The 19,310-nt window shown below is 45.1% G+C and overlaps 1 protein-coding gene across 5 annotated transcripts in view; it reads right to left on the bottom strand.

The window, feature by feature from the left end:
- fgf13a (fibroblast growth factor 13a) overlaps positions 1-19,310 on the bottom strand; it is an 87,501-nt gene that overhangs the window by 67,775 nt on the left and 416 nt on the right. For 3 of the 5 annotated variants that reach the window (XM_056600799.1, XM_056600801.1, XM_056600797.1), the window contains exon 2: positions 18,037-18,198. In XM_056600799.1, the coding sequence (XP_056456774.1) occupies positions 18,037-18,085 (49 nt within the window). In that variant the 5' untranslated portion in view covers positions 18,086-18,198. Of the gene's footprint in view, positions 1-18,036; positions 18,199-18,456; positions 19,305-19,310 lie in introns of those variants that run through there. The other 2 variants (XM_056600800.1, XM_056600798.1) reach the window with 2 other exon arrangements.

The raw sequence follows: 19,310 nt of genomic DNA on the forward strand, positions 1-19,310 counted from the left end.
CACGCGTGTTTGTAATCGCAAGTTGACGGACACACAGCAGAAAACAAACATGCACCACCGTTTTACGTCATGGTTTCACACCAAATAATTGGTCCACACACACACACACACAGGATTGGTGAGTGATGTCATCATAACACGAGTCAGCATGGCCTGGGGATGAAACGGGTATGCCCCAGGGAGAAGAGGAGAGAGGAGGAGAGGAGGAGAGGAGAGGGGAGAAGGGGGGTGGGTAGGGTGGTGGAGCCAGGCATCAATAGGCAGAGAGAGAATCACTGGCAGCACTAAGAGCATTTAACCATCATTAGCAGCACTAGAAGCACTTAACCCATCTCTAGCAGTACTAGGGGCCTTTAACCCATCATTAGGAGCATTTAACCCATCGCTAGCAGAACTGGAAGCATTTAATCCATCACTAGGAGCATCTAACCACTCTCTAACTACCCTAGGAGCATTTTGACCATCACTAGTAGCACTAGAAGCATGCTACCATCACTATCAGCACTCATTCGTACTATTGGCGTCCGCATGTCCGTGAGGGGCCACTTTGGCACGCGTGACGTTAAATGTCGCCCTCTTGTAGTACGAATGGAGCCACGAGCGCAACCTTGTAACCCGTTGATGTCTGCAGCTGTCCGCGGAGCATGTCCGAGCCATTCAGTAAAAAATGGCCCCCATTAAATGTGAAGTTCGAAATAATTATTAGTGAATTTCTTATGCATATGATGATGCACAGACTTGTGGATCACCATTTCGGCACCAGCAGGAGTTTCTACCTAACAACGGATGTCTTTTGGTGTGGGAGGAATCCGGTGCACCTTTACAAAGTAACGAACACAACAACAGAATGGTTGGTGTGTTCCCCCCCCCCCCCCCCCCCCACCCACCACCCACAAACCCCAGGGGGTTCAAAACCAAGGTACCTCCTGCTGGGAGGTAGCAGTGCTAACCACTTTGCCGACGTGCCACCACAGAGAGAGAGCCTCAGAGGGAGCGGTGGGTGGCCGACGGTGGGTAATAGACTCCACGGCGCTCTCTCATGACTCAGCCCTCGCTTCCTCCTGGTCTGTGCTTTAGGAAGCACTGCTCCACAATGTGCTTCGGTATGAGCAGCGCAGCAGCTATTTTGGGGGGGGGGAAACAGTGGGACATCGTCCTAATACCCGGGGATAGGCGGCCATTCAGAGTCCTGATCCCTCGGAATTATCCCTGCATTGGGTTTTGTTTTATCGGTATGAAGTCGGCCCCATCTCGATTGAGATCCAGAATGTTTGCTGATCTTTCTATTCGATGTGTGTGGCTCAAATATGTTGTGTGACTGTGCAGTTGGTCAATTTCTGATTAGACTGCAAAATTTAATAATTTCCTTAAAAATGTATAATTGACCTGGTTACCCTTGAGTTTCAACCCCCGTTGATGTCATCTCCGAAGAGATATGCAATCCCTAGAATCCGGTTTACCTGTGTTTATTGGTGATCCCGATTGCATTGTGCATTACATTTGACAATGCAACAACATTGTATTGTTGCTGGTTTCTCTTCATCAAAAGTAGACGCCATTGGAATTGTGCTCGTGACGACCGATCAGGTCGCCCCCAAACGGCATAAAAACACGAGCGTCTGAGGGTTGTCAGACGCTCCGACGCCCCGCTGTCGCACGTCCAGGAATGCAGAAGCTTTGACTGCCTTCATTGTTTGACACAATAAACGTAAGACGGGGTCGCTACGCTGGTCGCGCGGCTGAGGACTACTAAATCAGCGCTAGCTCCAGCCACCCCCACCAAAACTGGCGGCATGGCTAATGGAACGGATGAGTGATGTGTTGTGATACGATAAGCAGAGCTCCGGGAAGGGGTTAAAGGGAGCGTTGATGGAGTACCCTGTCAGCGCAGCAGTGTTTCATTATGTGAACGGATGGTTAAACAGCAGCACCTTTAATGGCTTCCGCGCCATGCACAGCCTAGCTGAGGCTTAGCGCTCTCTCCCGATGCTTATTACGACAACCCCCCCACCTGTGGAAAAAGAGAAGAGGCACAGTACCTAAAAACCAGCCAGGCCCTGGGCTAGCTTTGGCTGGTTGACCGCGAGAGAGGCGTCCAATTTGACAATGGGAAATGCATGTGTGGCAATGAACCCCTTCAACAAACACGCATATACACTAAATCTACCAGCACACGTATGCATTAAACACACACACACACACACACACACACACACACACACACACACACACACACACACACACACACACACACACACACACACACACACACACACACACACACACACACACACACAAACACCATGGGAGTCAGTCTGAGTGATTGACAGTGTTCTTAAATCCTAGATGAGCCATACAGAGTGGGTAGGAAGGTTGTCATGACCAAGGGAAAATGGCCTCAAAGTCCTTCTAGCTTCAGCTGGTCAAAGATAAATGCTTTAACGTTCAGAAAACAGTTACCAGTACCAGTAATACCATTTATGATTTTTTTTTGTGATATTAAATTTGACCAAAAGGTGGATACTGTCAAGAGCACCATGGGAGAGTTGCAGCAGCAAGAGACATATCACTAACAAAGAGGCTGGGTTCAGATTCAGCCCTCCATGGGCTTCTGGTTGAGTGCACTCCAGCCAGGCGCTGATCTCAGCCATAGCACGCTGGCTAGCAAGCTGTGGTGAAGAGCCTGCAGTCACCATAGCTGTGAGATAGAGTGGTTCTCCAGGAGAAGCTGCTGAAAGTTGAACGCAAATGTGAAGCTTTGTCATCTTTTGTAAAATGCCAAAACCCTGACTTAAATGGCAGCTATTATAACCAGGAAAATATTCCTGGTTAGGATCACTCCTTTAGGTTTTTGAAGCCATTTACTGAATGACAGATGTAATGTACACACAGTCACATTCAGACATATTATTTCTTTTGATTTTCACACACAGATCTTAAGCTCTTGTTCTTTCATTCGGTCTTGCATTACAACTTGTGCGGTAATAATGTTAATTTTTATTCATTCATATTTTGTAGGTAAAGCAAGCCCATAGAGCTGAGTGGCAGCTATATTTGACATGTTATTTGTGCAAACGTGTATCAGCTGGAGCGCATCTCCAACGCAGCATGTTTTAACTGAAGGGGTGAGACAAAGAGAGAGACTGAGAGAGAGAGAATAGACCTCTGCACCCGGGGAGAAACATCAAATAACCCACATAGACTGCAAGCTTTCTTGCATGAGCAAGCATGCACACACAATAGACACACACAGACACACTAGAATACAAGTGACTCAGACAGCATCTCCAGCACGCTACAGCGAGCAGGGGCCAGAGTGGAGTGAGAGTAGGAATACGAGAGCGAGGGAGACAGAGACCAACACACCTGACCCACTCATCTACACTGCTTGCATTCCTGCATACACACACAAACACACACACCAACCCCCCCCCCCCCCACACACACACACACACACACACACACACACATACACATGCTCTGATTATGATAGCACAGTCACCGCGTCTCATTTGTGAAATAGTGGAAAAATAAATGCAAGTCAAAATCCAATTATGGTCAGTCCTCAAAAATGAAACACACGCATGCAATTTCGATTTCACTTCCAACAGAATTCATTCTGAAATCAAACAAAGTCACAGGGGATTTGTTTTTTACTTCCAATTACAACAGTAGAATTTGGCACACATTCAAATTCACGTTCCTCTGATGTTTTTATCAATTATTTGACGAAGTCTTCCCGCATACAGTGCCACCCCATCGCTGGCAGGAACAAAGAGAGTAGCGTGAGCCGGCTCCCCCCTGCGTGATACCCCCTGCTGGGATCTGATGCACGCTTCAGCACACTTGTGCGCACCCCCCCGGCCTCCATGCACACGCATGCACACCCTTGCCCACACACAGGGTAATGGCAAGACATCCTGTGTGGGGCAGCTGTGCTACAGTACAGACACATGGTGCTGACAAATTGTAATGGGTTTAGGCGCTCAGGCAGTACCCCCAACAGCAATCTTAGAAGGATGCTAAATATAACGACAACATTGAAAACATGAATACGGGCCAATGAATGACTAACGACTAGTCCTCTGGTGCTGCTGGTTCTCTGGAGCAGCTCGGTGGTTTGTGTTTTTCTTGTGACGGTGTCAACAAGCATCAGCTGAAGAGGTGTCCTTGACCATGAATCGCCCCACCGCCCGATGGCGATGGGGGTCAGAGGTCAAGCAAAGGTGGACACTACTTTGCCACCCCATAACACTTGAATATTTGCAGTCCTTGAAGAATCCTAGCTAAATATAAGAAAAATATATATATTCTAATATATTCATGTGTCTATATTTAGTATTTCTATCAATCGATGCATATATTTCTTACTAATTAATCACATTTGCTGGGATTAATCACGATAAATCACTTTTTTCTTCCTAAAATTAAAAAATGATGTTATTACTGTAGGTCAAACCAAACGAATGAAAACACTTGTTTAATAGCCTCTGTCACTTTGAACACAGATTCTCTCCTCTGAACCACAAATTCCCAATAAAACCATCAAGGCCATCAAAATTCACTGTCATCTTCAAAAAGGCAAGATGACAAGGCATGGTGCTTGGCTTGCTGAAGCATGTCCCCCTGCCCTCTCTGCCTTCCTACAGAGTGTGTTCTCACGACAACATGGGTCCTCACGAGGTTAGATTATTAGAAGGGTCTTCTAATGCAATTCGAATGATTTCTTTCAGTCCATCAGTCAGTTTCTAGCTGTCCAGTTAGCCAAAGCATGAGTCACCTTCTCACTTACAGGTTTTGTTATTCGCTGAGTACCACACTCCTGTCATTGATACTGCTCAAGCCCTGTAGTTTCGGTAGGTTATTTTGCTTGAGGGTCTTATTTTTTGGACAAGTTACTTCAGATTACTTTTGTTTTCTCCAAAGATCCGTCTGGCGACTTTTTGTATTGAAACTTTCTGCCTAAAACTCCTTCCTTGTCCTTTGCCATCTTAAGCCAGAATGGCTAATGGCTGTTCCGTTTTGCGGCCCATGTCGTCCCATAGTTCAGCCGCCACAGGAAGTACAACATTTTGTGTTAAGTCGTTCAAAATTAACACAAAGATTAACGCATTCATTGACAGCACTAATATTTAGATTTGATTCAGCCACCGATCGTCTTCCTAGAAAGCGGGAGAGACAACAACCGGATTGTCGTGTATTTTCCCGCCCAAAGCTTGTGGCCACTTACGGCCGGCAGGAGGCCATGACGGTAGCGACGCGGATGCCTTAGCGATGGAGTTTGGAAATCGTTTATTCAGAAGGGAAACAACTTAATAAGCGGCGGGACCACATTTAACAAGTTGAGGGGTAAAAATAGTGGTGTGAGGGGGTGTGGGAAACACGATGTCAGGCGCTCAGCTATCACAGCCAACCTTATTCAAGATTCGGATTTCAAGATAGAACCTCGGTTACCCACTGGCTGGTCAAACGGAGGTAAACAGAGCCGCCCCTCCCTTCTCTGCTAGTACCTGCTCACACACACACACACACACACACACACACACACTGAGCAGACACAGACACACACACAGCCTATGATCTGCTTCCAAGTCTGCTAGCAGTCACCATGAAGACAGGATGGGAGAAATATGTGCGTGAATGGGCCGACTGTCGGAATACATATAGACATTATCATGTCAGATAGACCCACACATGCTGTCAAAGACCCACATGCACACACACGCTGTCAGATACACCCACGTGCACAACGCACACACTGCAAAGGGGGGTGATTTAGAGGAGTGAAGGCAGAGCTCAGCTGAGTCCAACCACTCCTCCTCTTCCTCTCTCTCTCTCTCTCTCTCTCTCTCTCTCTCTCTCTCTCTCTCTCTCTCTCTGTCTCTGTCTCTGTCTCTGTCTCTGTCTCTGTCTCTCTCTCTCTCTCTCTCTCTCTCTCTCTCTCTCTCTCTCTCTCTCTCTCTCTCTCTCTCTCTCTCTCTCTCTCTCTCTCTCTCTCTCTCTCTCTCTCTCTCTCTCTCTCTCTCTCTCTCTCTCTCTCTGTTTTAAATGGTATAATTATTTTATTAACAAACCTAATCTGACAACATTTCTTCTGTGCTGTAATACCCAAGAATAATGAAACGTTTGGTCAGGCTAGTGCGAAATTTGCAGTCGCCCCTCACAAAAAGTTAGCTTGTTGACCATGGGCATTCTAACACGTGTCAGGCCATGGTCAGCAGCAGCAGCTAGCCGCTTGCAGCTAGCAGCAGGGTTAGCATTTAAAGCAGACGAGGCAGCCTGGCAAGCCTGCGGGGTGCAGCAGACCCAGTTACAAGTCACATTTAAAACTGTGTGTGTGTGTGTGTGTGTGTGTGTGTGTGTGTGTGTGTGTGTGTGTGTGTGTGTGTGTGTGTGTGTGTGTGTGTGTGTGTGTGTGTGTGTGTGTGTGTGTGTGCGTTTTTGTGTGTGCGTGTGCATGTGTGTGGCCTCAGTAGTTCCTGGAGCCCCCAACCAGAACAGGATAGAGACCCGGAGCCAAAGACGCTACCAGAGGAACTGGACTCACACTGAAGCAGCGAGCCATCTGTCCCTCGGGGAAACACACACACACAGACTCATGCACGGAAACGCGCACACACTCACTCACACGTAGACATACTCTCAAACACATACACACACACACACTCGCACGCAAGCTCTGGCCCACAGACAAACACATGCACACAAACACACACACATTTGCACACATACTGATATGCACACATACACCAACATAAGTTAACACAAGCGCAGTTGACTGCAAAGATTGTTGGAGCGAAGTATACACATAATTCTCATCAAACAGCTTATGCACACTTCCTGGAGCCCAATGCCCATCGCCCGTGCAACATCCTGTCACCCCGGGTCACTTCCTGTGACTCCCTCCCTTTCCCTCATGCTGTCCATTCTCTTCTATAACCGTACCGCAGACCTTATGATGCAACATGAATGAACAAACTCATCACAGAACAGGGCCCTGTGTGCCCTCTCAATCACATCCCCTCTGGTCGCAGGTTTTAGTCCCTGACCTGGAAACGACCCCTTATCTCTGTAGTCCCATAGCGACATCCATCCAAATGCTTCAAACCCACTCTATATAGAGTCCATATGAATGAATGGAGAACAAACAATTGAATAAACAAAGCAACCAAAGAACAGACAACGACAAGAAAAATACAAAAACAAACTACAGAGATATCAAAGCCCAAACGCCAGATTTTCCTCTGAAGGTCTCGGCTTTGTCCCAACCCTGTAACAACTTCGTACCAGGATAAAAGCGTGTTTGAGTTTGCTTTTCTTCACACCAAAATCCAATGCAGCTCTCCAGTGGTCACGTGACCAGCATTACCAACAACACCACCAGCTTCACCATTGTGTCAGTACCGAACAGGTGCAAGGCGGACTGACCCTGAGGGGCGGCAGCAATAACACAATCTGTTCCACAAAACCATGTTAGCCGCAGTAAGGTTTTCTTCCACAGGAGCTGTTTGACCACACATAATGGCTTGATGGGATTACACAATGCAAGGAAGCAAATGTTGTGGACTTGAATGTACCAGTGTTGGCCATCAAAGCGTAGAAATGTGGATTGTGTGTGTGTGTGCGTGTGTATGTTTGGATGTACGGTATGTATGTGTGTTATACTCTACTGCTCTGAATTTCAGGCAAACAGTCTCTGTGATCTGAATAACATACGGTCAGGGACAAACACGCACACATACAAACAGACTCAGAGTCTAATACACACACACACACACACACACACACACACACACACACACACACACACACACACACACACACACACACACAAGGCTGGCCTTGAGTGAATCAAGAGTAAAGGGACAGCAACTGAACATCGTAACAATCTATAAACACAGCGAGTACGATAACCCAGCGAAGGGTTCAGCGGCCACGGCAGCTGTGTCAAAGTACATTAACTCACTCACAATGTTCACGCAGTCACCTTGCATTCAGTAAGCATAGGGGGGGTGGCTGTGTTCAATACGGTTTAGGTACTATTCTTGGGGTTGCTTAATGGTCAGGACTCGGGACACAGAGTAATTTAACACCCCCCTGTCCTTATTCTCCACTGTGACCTTTAAGGCAAGCCGAGCCGTTTTGTCTTTATCGCACGTAACCTTTTTATCTCGCCCGCAGTACTGTTCATCCACTGTGCGGCTGCCAGCCTCGCTCTCATGCGTTTATCTCCCTCTCTTTTTCTCTCTTCGGCTTTCTGTTACCCGTTCTCAGTTCTCCCTGTTTTATCCGAGTCTCTCGTCCAATCACCTCTCTCGGCAGTGACCCGTCTCATAATAATAATGACACCAATGATGCGATCAACGGTAAACCTCTGATCACAGATCGCAAACAAAGTTGGCCTCCGATGTAATCACACCAAAGGTGAAGGTGAACTGCAGGATTTCATTGAAATGGACGAGGAGCAAGAGACACCTATTAGAACTATATATTTTGATTTGATTGATTTTTTAATACGAATGGTGACTTGATTTCCAGTGAGGCATAGGTAGCCGACCAAAAGATAGATACAAATAATGTAACAACAGATACGCTCCCACAATCGTTGCTACGGATGACAAACGCATTTGGTAATCTCGGGTAATCTCATCAGATCCCATTTTTCTCTCTCAGTCCTCAGTTCTCATGTGTTTTTTTGAATGTGTGCGTGCGGGCGTGTGTGCGTGCGTGTGTGTGTCCGTGGTGCTGCACGCTAGCTGAGGACATCCATGCTTGGTGGAGCTTCGTTGCCGTGGTAGCACCTCATTATGTAAATGTGCTCCAGACAGTGTAAAACTTGCTTCAGGGACCGGCCGCTGGCTCCTGCGCTATATTTAGCAGCAGGCTAAATACTTCCTTTTCTACCACGTCGTGCCTGATGTGACACTTTTAGAACAGCTGCCTAACACTCATAAGTTTTCAAGATCACATAGCTTAAGTTGTTGAGATGGACTTTTTTCCAAACATCTTGCAGCAGTAGAGAATCCCACACATGCACAGACCCCCACACACACAAAGACATACAGCTTCCAAGAGAGGCCATGAATGGCCTCTCTTGGAAGCTGTTCTTACATAGCAAGCTTTCTCCAATGTCAATCCTTCCTTTACGCTCCATCCCACCATGTGTCAGTCCAAGCCACATCACCACACACAAGTATTTCCGCCACACACACACACACACACACACACACACACACATACACAGTGACCCAAAGATCCAGGCAGGCCATTGTATTTATTTAACCCTAGTACTGAGGAGTGAATGGTGGTAAGGAGGGTTTGGGAGACAGCCTCCTCACCCCTCCTCACCCAGAGCCACAGACAACAAACTCTGACTCAACACTTCCTTTCTCATCAGCCGAGCTCTTTAGCCTGACAGCAGACTTGAGTGCCGGCTGGAAGGGATGATTTCCCCGGTCTTAGCCAGCCCCGCGTGCCGGCCGTTTAAAGGTATAAATCTTAACTGTGTTCACCGCAGGGTATATTCTGCTGAGTTACAGCAAGCTGTTGTTGTGGTGGCTACTAAACATAATATCTTCTCTGAATAAGCTGATGGAGGCAGGTAACGCGGACGCATCGCAGCCTAATCGCTGCTCTGTGTGTGCATGCGTGCACATGCGTGTGAGTGTGCGTGCGTGCGTGCATGCGATATGGCAGCATTGTGGCATTCTGACTTCAAAGAACGCCTAGGGCTTTGCCTCCAGCAATGCTGGCAAAAAGGATAATCTTTTCTCTACTTAAACCAGAAGCAATTGTTCAGTCTCTCGCTCGGCACCCAACAGCCATCTCCCCTCCAAGGCTTCTCTCCGGGCTGCGGGCTCCTGTTTGGTAGCCCGGCCTCATCACCTCTCCCTCATATCTCCCCTAAAGCCCAACCATCATTTTTTTACCAACTTAAATTAGTTCATCAGCAGAGGAACGTCTAATCCTCTGCAGGGCCAGAGCCGAGACGCTTTAGGCATTCATCAGCAGTGATTCTCTTCCTGGGCTCTCCCCCAATTCATCAAATTAATGGTGTCATTAATCGTTTTCTATTACGATCTTAATAGACCATGGTGTTCAACAATTCAACAATTATAATACACTGAAGGATACGATAAGCATGGAAACCCCTTATTCCACACAAAAACCACATGATGATCTCAACATGGTCATGAAACAGTTTTTCGACAGCAAACTCCACTGTTCGTCAGACTAAACCAAACTCTAGTCGAGTAAGCTTAAACTGGGAAGTGTTTACTTCATGCCATCATCCATTAAAGTAATAGCATATATAGAATATGCTGAACAGGACACAAATGCACACAGTGTCAAGCACACAGTTGCTGTGAAGGTCAGTGTTTCAGTGGTGCAAAATGCTAAGTTGAACGGCTAAAATTCCCCTTACCCAGTCTCCAATACACCAAGAGCACAGCCATGCGATTCTCACCAATTAGCATTGCAATGTCAGGGCCTGTTGACACCTGGCAGGGGTAAAATATGGGGAGATCATTGTATAATGTTTCCCAGGACGGTGGAAAAATACTACTCATAGGACGCTGTGCATGGAGAAACATCATTTCGACTTGCGTCCATCTTTTTGTCCAAATGCCAGCTGGGTTTACCCCCCTAGCTAGCAAGATGGTCATTTGCTAAATAAGGCCTATGCCACACTATCCTGACATTTCTCCACCGATGTCCTCCTGTGCAGATAATCGGTTGGTTGATAACAGGATCATGTCCCAACTTGACTTCTCCTATTAAGAGTGCTGAACAGAAATTGAAGCAGCCAACGTAGACCTGGTATTTAGGATCAGGATTTCCTAAATGGCAGAGTGGACCATTATGGCTCAATGTGACCTTTAAACCCATTGTGACAAAAGCCACACTAAACACGCATGTGCACTAAAACCTTTCCTTTTAAAAAATGTCAAATCCTGTCTTTGGATGGGATTAACCACAAATGCGCTGAGTGTATTTTTGTAAAAAAAAAAGAAAATACATAAACCTGCTGCAATACAAAAAACACAAATGGGATAAACCAACACCTGGATGACAGAATTTTGAAGGTTACCATTATTTGAATGGCAAAAAATAATCAGTAATTCAATCATTAATTAAAAGTGGATCTTAGCCTTGAAACAGCACAAGTGAACGCAGGGGAAAGAAGAAGAAATAGGAAAGGAAAGATGAAAGAATATAGAAGACAAATCAGCAACAAATGCTGACACTTTGTCGCCGGCATTGGGTCTCGAAAATGACAATCGGAGGCAGGCATGATTATCCGGGACAGGGAGAGACAGCCATTAATAAAGCCTTTTACCTAAAAAAACCATGCAGCAGCACAGTGGATTACCAGCAGCTGGCTTACTAATGCAGTCAGGTATTTAGAGTCTCAGCTAGCCAAACTCTAACCCCCAGAGCAACCAGAGGAACAGGCAGAGAATGAACCATATTCTGTGAAACAGGATCCACCAAATAAAGTGTAATGGGGGACAAGTTAGAGCAATTTATTTAAGAGTTGTGTCAGTAGGACCTCTTAGTATTCATTTGTTCTATTTCTTCTTTTTGTACGCCACTTAAAGAAACTAGTTTGAATTTTGTAGGTGTCAAAGTTATGTTTTATCATATTATGCTATTCATCTATAATATCATGGTCAACTCAAAAAGCGGATGAATAAATAAACCATTAATAAACATAAACCATCAGGATGACTTTTTGTTGAAATCGGCGACAACAGCGCAAGCAGATTAAGCTGGGAATCAATGCCTAAAACTCACGGAGACGTGCGTGTCGCCGTTGAGTAGCGAGTGGAACAGACAAGCCCTCAACCTTGGCAAACACCTCACCGCGATCCGCAAGCAGAGCCCACGAGGGAGAGTGGCAGGTTTCTGATGCGACACAAGCCAGCCTTACTCCAGGCAGAGTGGGTCTGCATCAGCAGCACCCTAACAGGCCAAAATAACCCTCCTTGACAGACAGGAAGACCCTGCTCACACCAAGAGCTCCTTCTAGGCTCTGCAGATTCTTCCACACAATACAATAGTCCCTATACATTAATAAAGCTTAAATGTTATGAATTAATATGAGGGTTTACTTTCGGGAACAGAATGGAAAAGTGAAAGAACTCCTGATATTGAGTTAACGAAAGATTTAACATCGATGTCTATATAACTCTTAACCGCAATAATGTCAATTTTTTTACTGTTAGAGAGACTTTGTTGACCAACACAACTCACACAACTCTCTTCGTCTCGAGCAGCCTTTCAGCAAAGCAAAACCCTCCGGATCCAAACGTTTGAATGACACTGGTGTGGGCAGCATCTTGTTCTGCCAATGAGATTACAACAAGATCTCCAACGCAACGCCGGCCAAGTGCTTCCTCGGCCGTGATTAATGAAGTGCCCTGCAAACTCCTCTCTGGGAATCTATTGATTGAGTGCGCAGTGGTCTGGGCTGGGCTCAGCCTGCATTAATCTGCCAACCAAATATGCAAGATGTATCTCCTCCACTCCTTTCAGTGGTGCGATTGCAAGGCAGATATACATTAACTGGCCGGCATTCAACACCCAATTGAACCAAAAAGTTATGCTGCTTCCATTGAGTGCCAATTACAAATCCACTGAGATTACATTGGAGCGGTAAAAGCCGTAAAACATGAATCACTTGGCAAAATTCAGGACGTTACCCCCCGGTGGTAGATATTTCGGTCAGCACAATCCTGGAAATGAGTCGTACAATTTATGTACTTTGTAACCTTTGATTGTAAAATATAACTGAGGGGGTTGAGTTAACGCAGCTCCGTCGAGTTGAAAGTTATGAGACTCTAGGGGGGGTACTGTGAACCTAGGGGGGCGAGAATGTCATACTTTGACACGTCACTTTGTCCAAGCCACTCTTCCTCACAAGGACACAGCCGAAGCCAACGCTAACGCTAACTGATGTGCTGAAATCAAGGCGTCTCCCTCTCCCCGTCAATGTCTCCCTTTTGGGCAGCGACATGCCCTCTCTCGCTCCGCATCACATGGGTGAGTGCATGTCCTCTTGTACTGCTGTGAGATCTTTTCATATGGGTCATTGCCGACTAGACTGAAGAATAGGAGAAGAGAAATAATACATTTTTAGGACCTGATTTATACTGAGACGGAAACCAAAGTCAAAGGTTGCTGCTGTACTTCTCAGACTGGGGAGTCTCATATGGGTCTCAGGTGGTGGGTCCGAATGAATGATTATTCGCTCTATAGGTAGGTATTCAAACATTAGGTCAGCATTTGAATGCTCTGATTTTTCTAAGCACATGCCCATGCATATTTGCGAACTGCAGGTGGAAGTTTAGGTTACCCAGGGTTACCTTTCGTTTGACTTTGTTTGTTTCCATAGAAATAAGAGGTTAATAATGACCATAATCTAGCATCTATTTCAATGTCTTAGGAAAAACTAGGACCAAATAAACCAGAAGCCATACCGAGTCATAATAACGGATTGGTAATTGAATAACATGAATTGAATTTCCCCACAAGAAGGGCAGTAGGTTTTCCCTTCGGATTAACATAACTAGTCCTGCCGTGCAATTTTTGAGAAAAGTTCAGACCAACTATTTGCTTTGTGATGATTGGAAGTAGGCTACTCTCGTACTATGGTAACCATTATTATGTGACATTGTAGAAATTAAAAGTAAAAAACGATCATTGGATTAAAAACACGATACTGCAACAGTGGGCAGCACCGTCTCCGATCCAGGCAGGGAAAGATGCAAAAGATATTGATTATCACTCCCAATATTGGAATATTCGTTCGTTCAGAAAAACCTGACGAATATTCAAAGCTTGAAGTTATATATTCAGGTCAGCCCTGGTCTCAGTTTTATTAGATAATGTCTGCAATGTTCCGGCTCATCCATGATTCATAGCCATGAGCAATAGCCACTATACGAGCATGATCTCATATGGAGCCAATCAACGACCACGCATGATGAACCAGAGCCAGCTGTTTGCCACGGGGGATGATATTTATTATAGGATAGCTTATATTAAGGCAATATAATAAGGCAATTGGCAACACAAAGAACAAGCGTTGATGTTAAGCAAAAAGTCCATTACATCATGTTTGACGTCCTGCTCTTCTTCTTGTTTGGTCTATACGTGCCTTTTATAGTCTGTATGGTTTTGAATCTATCTATTCTCCTTAAAGGTACAGTGCGTAGAACTTACTCTCCCTCGTCTTGACATTTCTGCCAAGTCCGTTCCAATAAATGCCAACAGTTATATATCTTGCATCTGTGAAAATGATGTGGTTAAGATTTTAAGAGGTTTTATTTTAGTGTACTTGCCAGCCGTCAGCTATAAGTAAACTAAGCTGTGAGAATATTTGTTTCGATGTGACTGCGCCTGCCCCTGTATAAAATTGCTCTGGGCTCATTTCTGACAAATCACAGACTCTCATCTGTGATTGGCTCGGAGAAACCTGCCAATCACAATACTTGAAATAAAATATTCTCAAATGCAGAGAAAGATCCTCTCAAATAACCCTTCTTTTCCAACCCTGTGAGGCTTGTGGCAGATGCAGCCTATATATTATGTGCAAATATACCACACACAGGACCATAAACAGCATGTACAGAACCTTGAGGAACGCTACATATCAGTCAATACCCAACATGGCAACATTTACACCGCACTTGAACGTGTCATCCTAACCTCCTTGAGATGCAAAATGAGTGAACGGCTCAGAGTAACATGTCTCTAGTAGAGCAGATCCAGTGTCGTGGGGATTCGGAGCATTAAAAAAGAGAGGGTTGAGCAGGCTGCACAGAATGTACAGTAGGGGGTTGGGGGTCTGCTGGATGTCTGGGTAAAAGGCCATTGAGAGGTTCTAGGAGGTTCCAGAATATTAACAGCGAACGTGCGAGAGAGAGCGAGAAAGAGAGAATGTGTGTGTGTGTGTGTGTGTGTGTGTGTGTGTGTGTGTGTGTGTGTGTGTGTGTGTGTGTGTGTGTGTGTGTGTGTGTGTGAGAGAGAGAGCGAAAGAGAAGCGAGAGAGTGTGTGTGAGAGAGTGCAAGAGGGAAAGATCCAGAGAAAGAGCTAGAGGGTGCTGGAATGTGAAAGAGAGAGAGTGAATGAGTGAGAGAGAGAGAGAGAGTGAGGGGGAGAGAGAGAGAGAGGGAGAGAGCGAGAGCGAGAGCGAGAGAGAGAGGAGATGTAGACAGAAAGCAATTGGGTGAGAGAGAGAGACAGCGAGTGAGAGACTGAAAGAAAGACAGAAAGACAGAGGGAGAGAGCGTGGAGAAGCCAAACGGTTCTGGCTGCGACCCGGCTAGACTCTGGTTTTAGTCACCAGGAACAGGTGGTGGCCTGGGTTAAAAGAGTGTGTTGGTTTCACTGCCCATGATCTAGGTCCTAGGTTCTTCACTGAGGACATGTTGGCCCTTCTTACAGCCAAACCACATACAGCAGAATGACCGAATCCCGGATTTGCAGAGGTACTTGGATCAGGATCTATTGATGCATGGAAATATATTCAATATATTCTCACATGCTCTGGATTAAGAATGCGAAAAAGGTCAGACAATCCTATACCTACTTACTTACTACTAGAGATTACACTCATACAATCTGACTTTATGCATCTCCACCTTTATCTTCAGGGGAGTGTATTCAATATTCCACCTCAAATTGAACAAAGCAAGGTTTAAAGAAAAAGGGCGGAAAAAAAATTGCTTGATTCGGAGCTAAAACTTTGATTTTATCCTTTTCAGCCCCAAAACCTCATTCAATTACATTCCAAGAGTAGGACTGAAACAAAATAGCAATTCTGCTATAATAGTATCTCTATGTGGGATTGTTTACTATAATGAGACCTGCGTTGCTGTAGCCGAGCCAATTCTTTTATTTTTCTTGTAATTTCCATATTTTCGTTTAAATAAATATCGTCCTTTGTTTTAAACTTCCACAAAATGTGTTCCAAGTGTAAATAGCTTACCGCTCTGTTGGTTTTCTATAGCAGACCTGTTTGTTTCCCCTGGGTGTCACTGAGGTGTCACACCTCCGAGCCCAGCTTCAGTGTGCTCTCTTTCTTTGTTTCAATACCACCGTGATGCACACTACAATGTTATGGGCTCATGAACCTGCTGCCACAGCGTTCATTGAATAAATAACTTAAAAACATATTTATGTATGTTTGTGTATTTTGTGGTGTCCTTGTGTATGACACCTGGGCTTTCGGTTTCATCGTGAAGGTATACTGTATAGGCTGGTTTTGAGATGTATCTTTGGTTTGGTTTGACTCAACAAAACACATCAACAAGAGCAGAAACATGTGCGCTACATTGGCCCCTTCAAGCCACTTCATATTCGACTCATTTAATAACCATAAGAGATCTAGCTACTGGAAGAACCAACACCTATATTTTTAGCCTAACACATTTTAACAGCAAGTCTGAACAGGGTGCAATAGAAAGTAAGTAGGTCAAATGTTTGAGTGAACACATGCTGCATAGATTGGTAATGAGTGGATTTGTAATATTCTGATAACTCAATCTTAAGTATCGTTTGTTACTGCTTTGTTTTGTGTTGTCTGGAAATGTCTTTCCATTTCAGTACCTAACCCTCCCTGGAAGGAGGAATCCCATGATCCATCTCAAGGTTTTAGCCTGTATGTGGGGAGTATATTTCCATACCCTTCCAAGGGCTGGAGACAGTCATACAACATGGGCGAAGTCCTTTGATACTGTCACTTAAGGCTGTACAAATATGATTCTGTAGAATTGCCATGCACACGTGGGGTCAGTCTTCAAAGAGATTTTTCCCCTAATAGCCTACATCTATTTCATGGTGATGAACCATTCAATGAATCAAACAATATATGATTTCTAAATTCCATCCACAATACTCTACCTCAGTAAAATTTACTTATAATGGAATTTATTTTATGAAAAGGGCATCATCAACCAACCAGGTAAGAGAAGGTGGAGCTCACTGCAATGTGCTTTGAGAGAGTGGAAGAGATGCCAATGTGACAAAGCTCCTTCCTTCTCCACCATTCCGCCCATGCTCATAGACACGGCATTTAGCCTATCAATAAACCACGTGTTGAAACATTACACTCTTCCGAGTCAGACCTGGTTCCGAAACAAACCACGATACCAGAAGATAAAAAAAGACGTTTCATCAGTCCCTCTACAACAGCAACAACACAACGTGCTGGTATGAGGTCGTATCCTAAATGCTATTTAATGTGAATCGACGGGTCTACACACAGCAACCTGCCCGTGCGTAACATATCGTGCGCCGCATCCCTATGTGAAAAGCTTCAGCCGGTCCCTCCATGCGGTGGATCTGGCAACCGTCTCCGCGGCGTCTCCATGGCAATACATAGGCACTGTGCCTCTCGTGCAGAAGGCTGATTTCACGCACAGAGTCACGAGACCAAACTACGCTCGCGAAAAGTGGAGGCAACACGGCTACGTCACGGCTATGTGACGTCACGGCACCACACACCGATAAGAATTCAACGACAGTGATTCCCCTGGTTGAACGACAAGGGGACAGGGACGTTGTGATTCAGAAGGACGAAAAATGTATCGTTTGTGTATCTGTCACCTAGATGCTAAAGTGGCAAACGGCTGTTCCAAATAAATCAAATGTAGGCCTATTTATAGACGAGACGTGCTACACCGTTCAATAGCCAATGATTGCCACTGGGGTTCTTTGTTTAATTAAGTGGTTTCCCCTTCCTGGCTAAAAGTGCACTAGAAACACGAAAAAACACAAAAAAATACATTATTCCCCCAAACACCTGACTAAACCACACAGATATTGCAGTTGGTACGGTAAAATATCTTAATGTGTCCCCACAGCGCATGTGTTCGAGTGCATGGCTCTCAATCGGCGGTGAGTCTACTGGATGCTTCTTGGAATCCTCAAAGGATGCGCATGCAGGGAGTGATTGGGCGCGCGGTCGCTTTAAAACAGTGTGTTAAGGGGGCAACCATCGGTACACGGGAAGGGTCTCCTCTTACCCTTGGAAGCATCCTTTTCTTCTTTAGGCTTCGCCACCTTTCCACTCATAGATCCCAGTGATGGTGTAAATTCCCGCGTGAGACAAGGTTCGCAATCCTTTTAATCGCTCACTGTCCTCAATTAAATTCTTATCAAATGTGCCAGGTGCCGAGATAAGGGCTCTGTGGAGAGATGGTTATAATTAGAACTTACAGAAAAAACACTGGAAACATAATCAAAAGGTCAACGCAGAAAGAGAATAACGAACAGCCAATAGCCTATGCCATATATAATTGAATAGCACTCTCTAAACGTGGCAACGGGGCAATTAGGCTACCGTTTCCACAAAGGCTTTCAAACAAAGCAAAGCAGTCAGAGTAGTCTACACGTTGTGGTTCTTTACATCTCATACTAACATTTGGAAAACACGCTCGACGTACCTTATCTCCTCCACGTTTTCTGCTACATCAATGCACATTGATAACATAAAAACGCTCCCTCCGTCAATGCTGATCCGTTATGTGGCATGCAAGGATAATCACGACCTGTTCTGCTGTGACAAAGAGCGGAACAAAACAGCGTCGAAATTGAGCGCACGTTCTTCCGGAGGTTCCAATCGACGCAACAATAAAATGGAACGGATAAAAAAAAACGGTAAGACTAGACTACACTGTCCCCTTTCTATGGGGTGATACAGAAGAAAAATAGAAAAGCATCCGCTTCGAAGCAATTCAGTCCTAGTCTGTACCTTGCTGCTTATTTCTAGGGGGCCAGCGCTGCGCTGCGATACAACCCGAATCAACAGGAGAGGGGAAATGAGCGCTGTTGTGCATCGTTGCAGCGCAGACCGTCCGCTATTGGAGAGCTGTTTTCGTTTTTCATAACACTCTTTCCAAGAGAAAACATCGGGAAATCGAGTTAATTGCTCATAAACATTTCTGAAATGTAATTAGGTCTCTCGCTGTTTAGATGGACAGATTTTCAAACGTGTAATATATCAAGTTATGTGTCCGGTTATGTCAAAACAACGTGCGTTATACGATCTTATGGAAAAAATTACGGTTTAATTAGTTGTCAACGTTGGATAAACGTACAACGAGAAGACCAAATGAGCAACAGCCAAGTAGGCCTAATCCTAATCCGTCAATCATGATGTTCATTTGGCAATTTTCTATAGTCTACAGTCTGTCACGTGGCCACATAATAAACCGATATGAAACAAAAATAACACCACTGATTACATTGAAAACACGTCCAATGATGAATGGGGTAATCAAGAACTCGCTGGATCACC

Source organism: Gadus chalcogrammus, chromosome 10 (genome assembly GCF_026213295.1).
Source record: "Gadus chalcogrammus isolate NIFS_2021 chromosome 10, NIFS_Gcha_1.0, whole genome shotgun sequence".
Taxonomy (NCBI): domain Eukaryota; kingdom Metazoa; phylum Chordata; class Actinopteri; order Gadiformes; family Gadidae; genus Gadus; species Gadus chalcogrammus.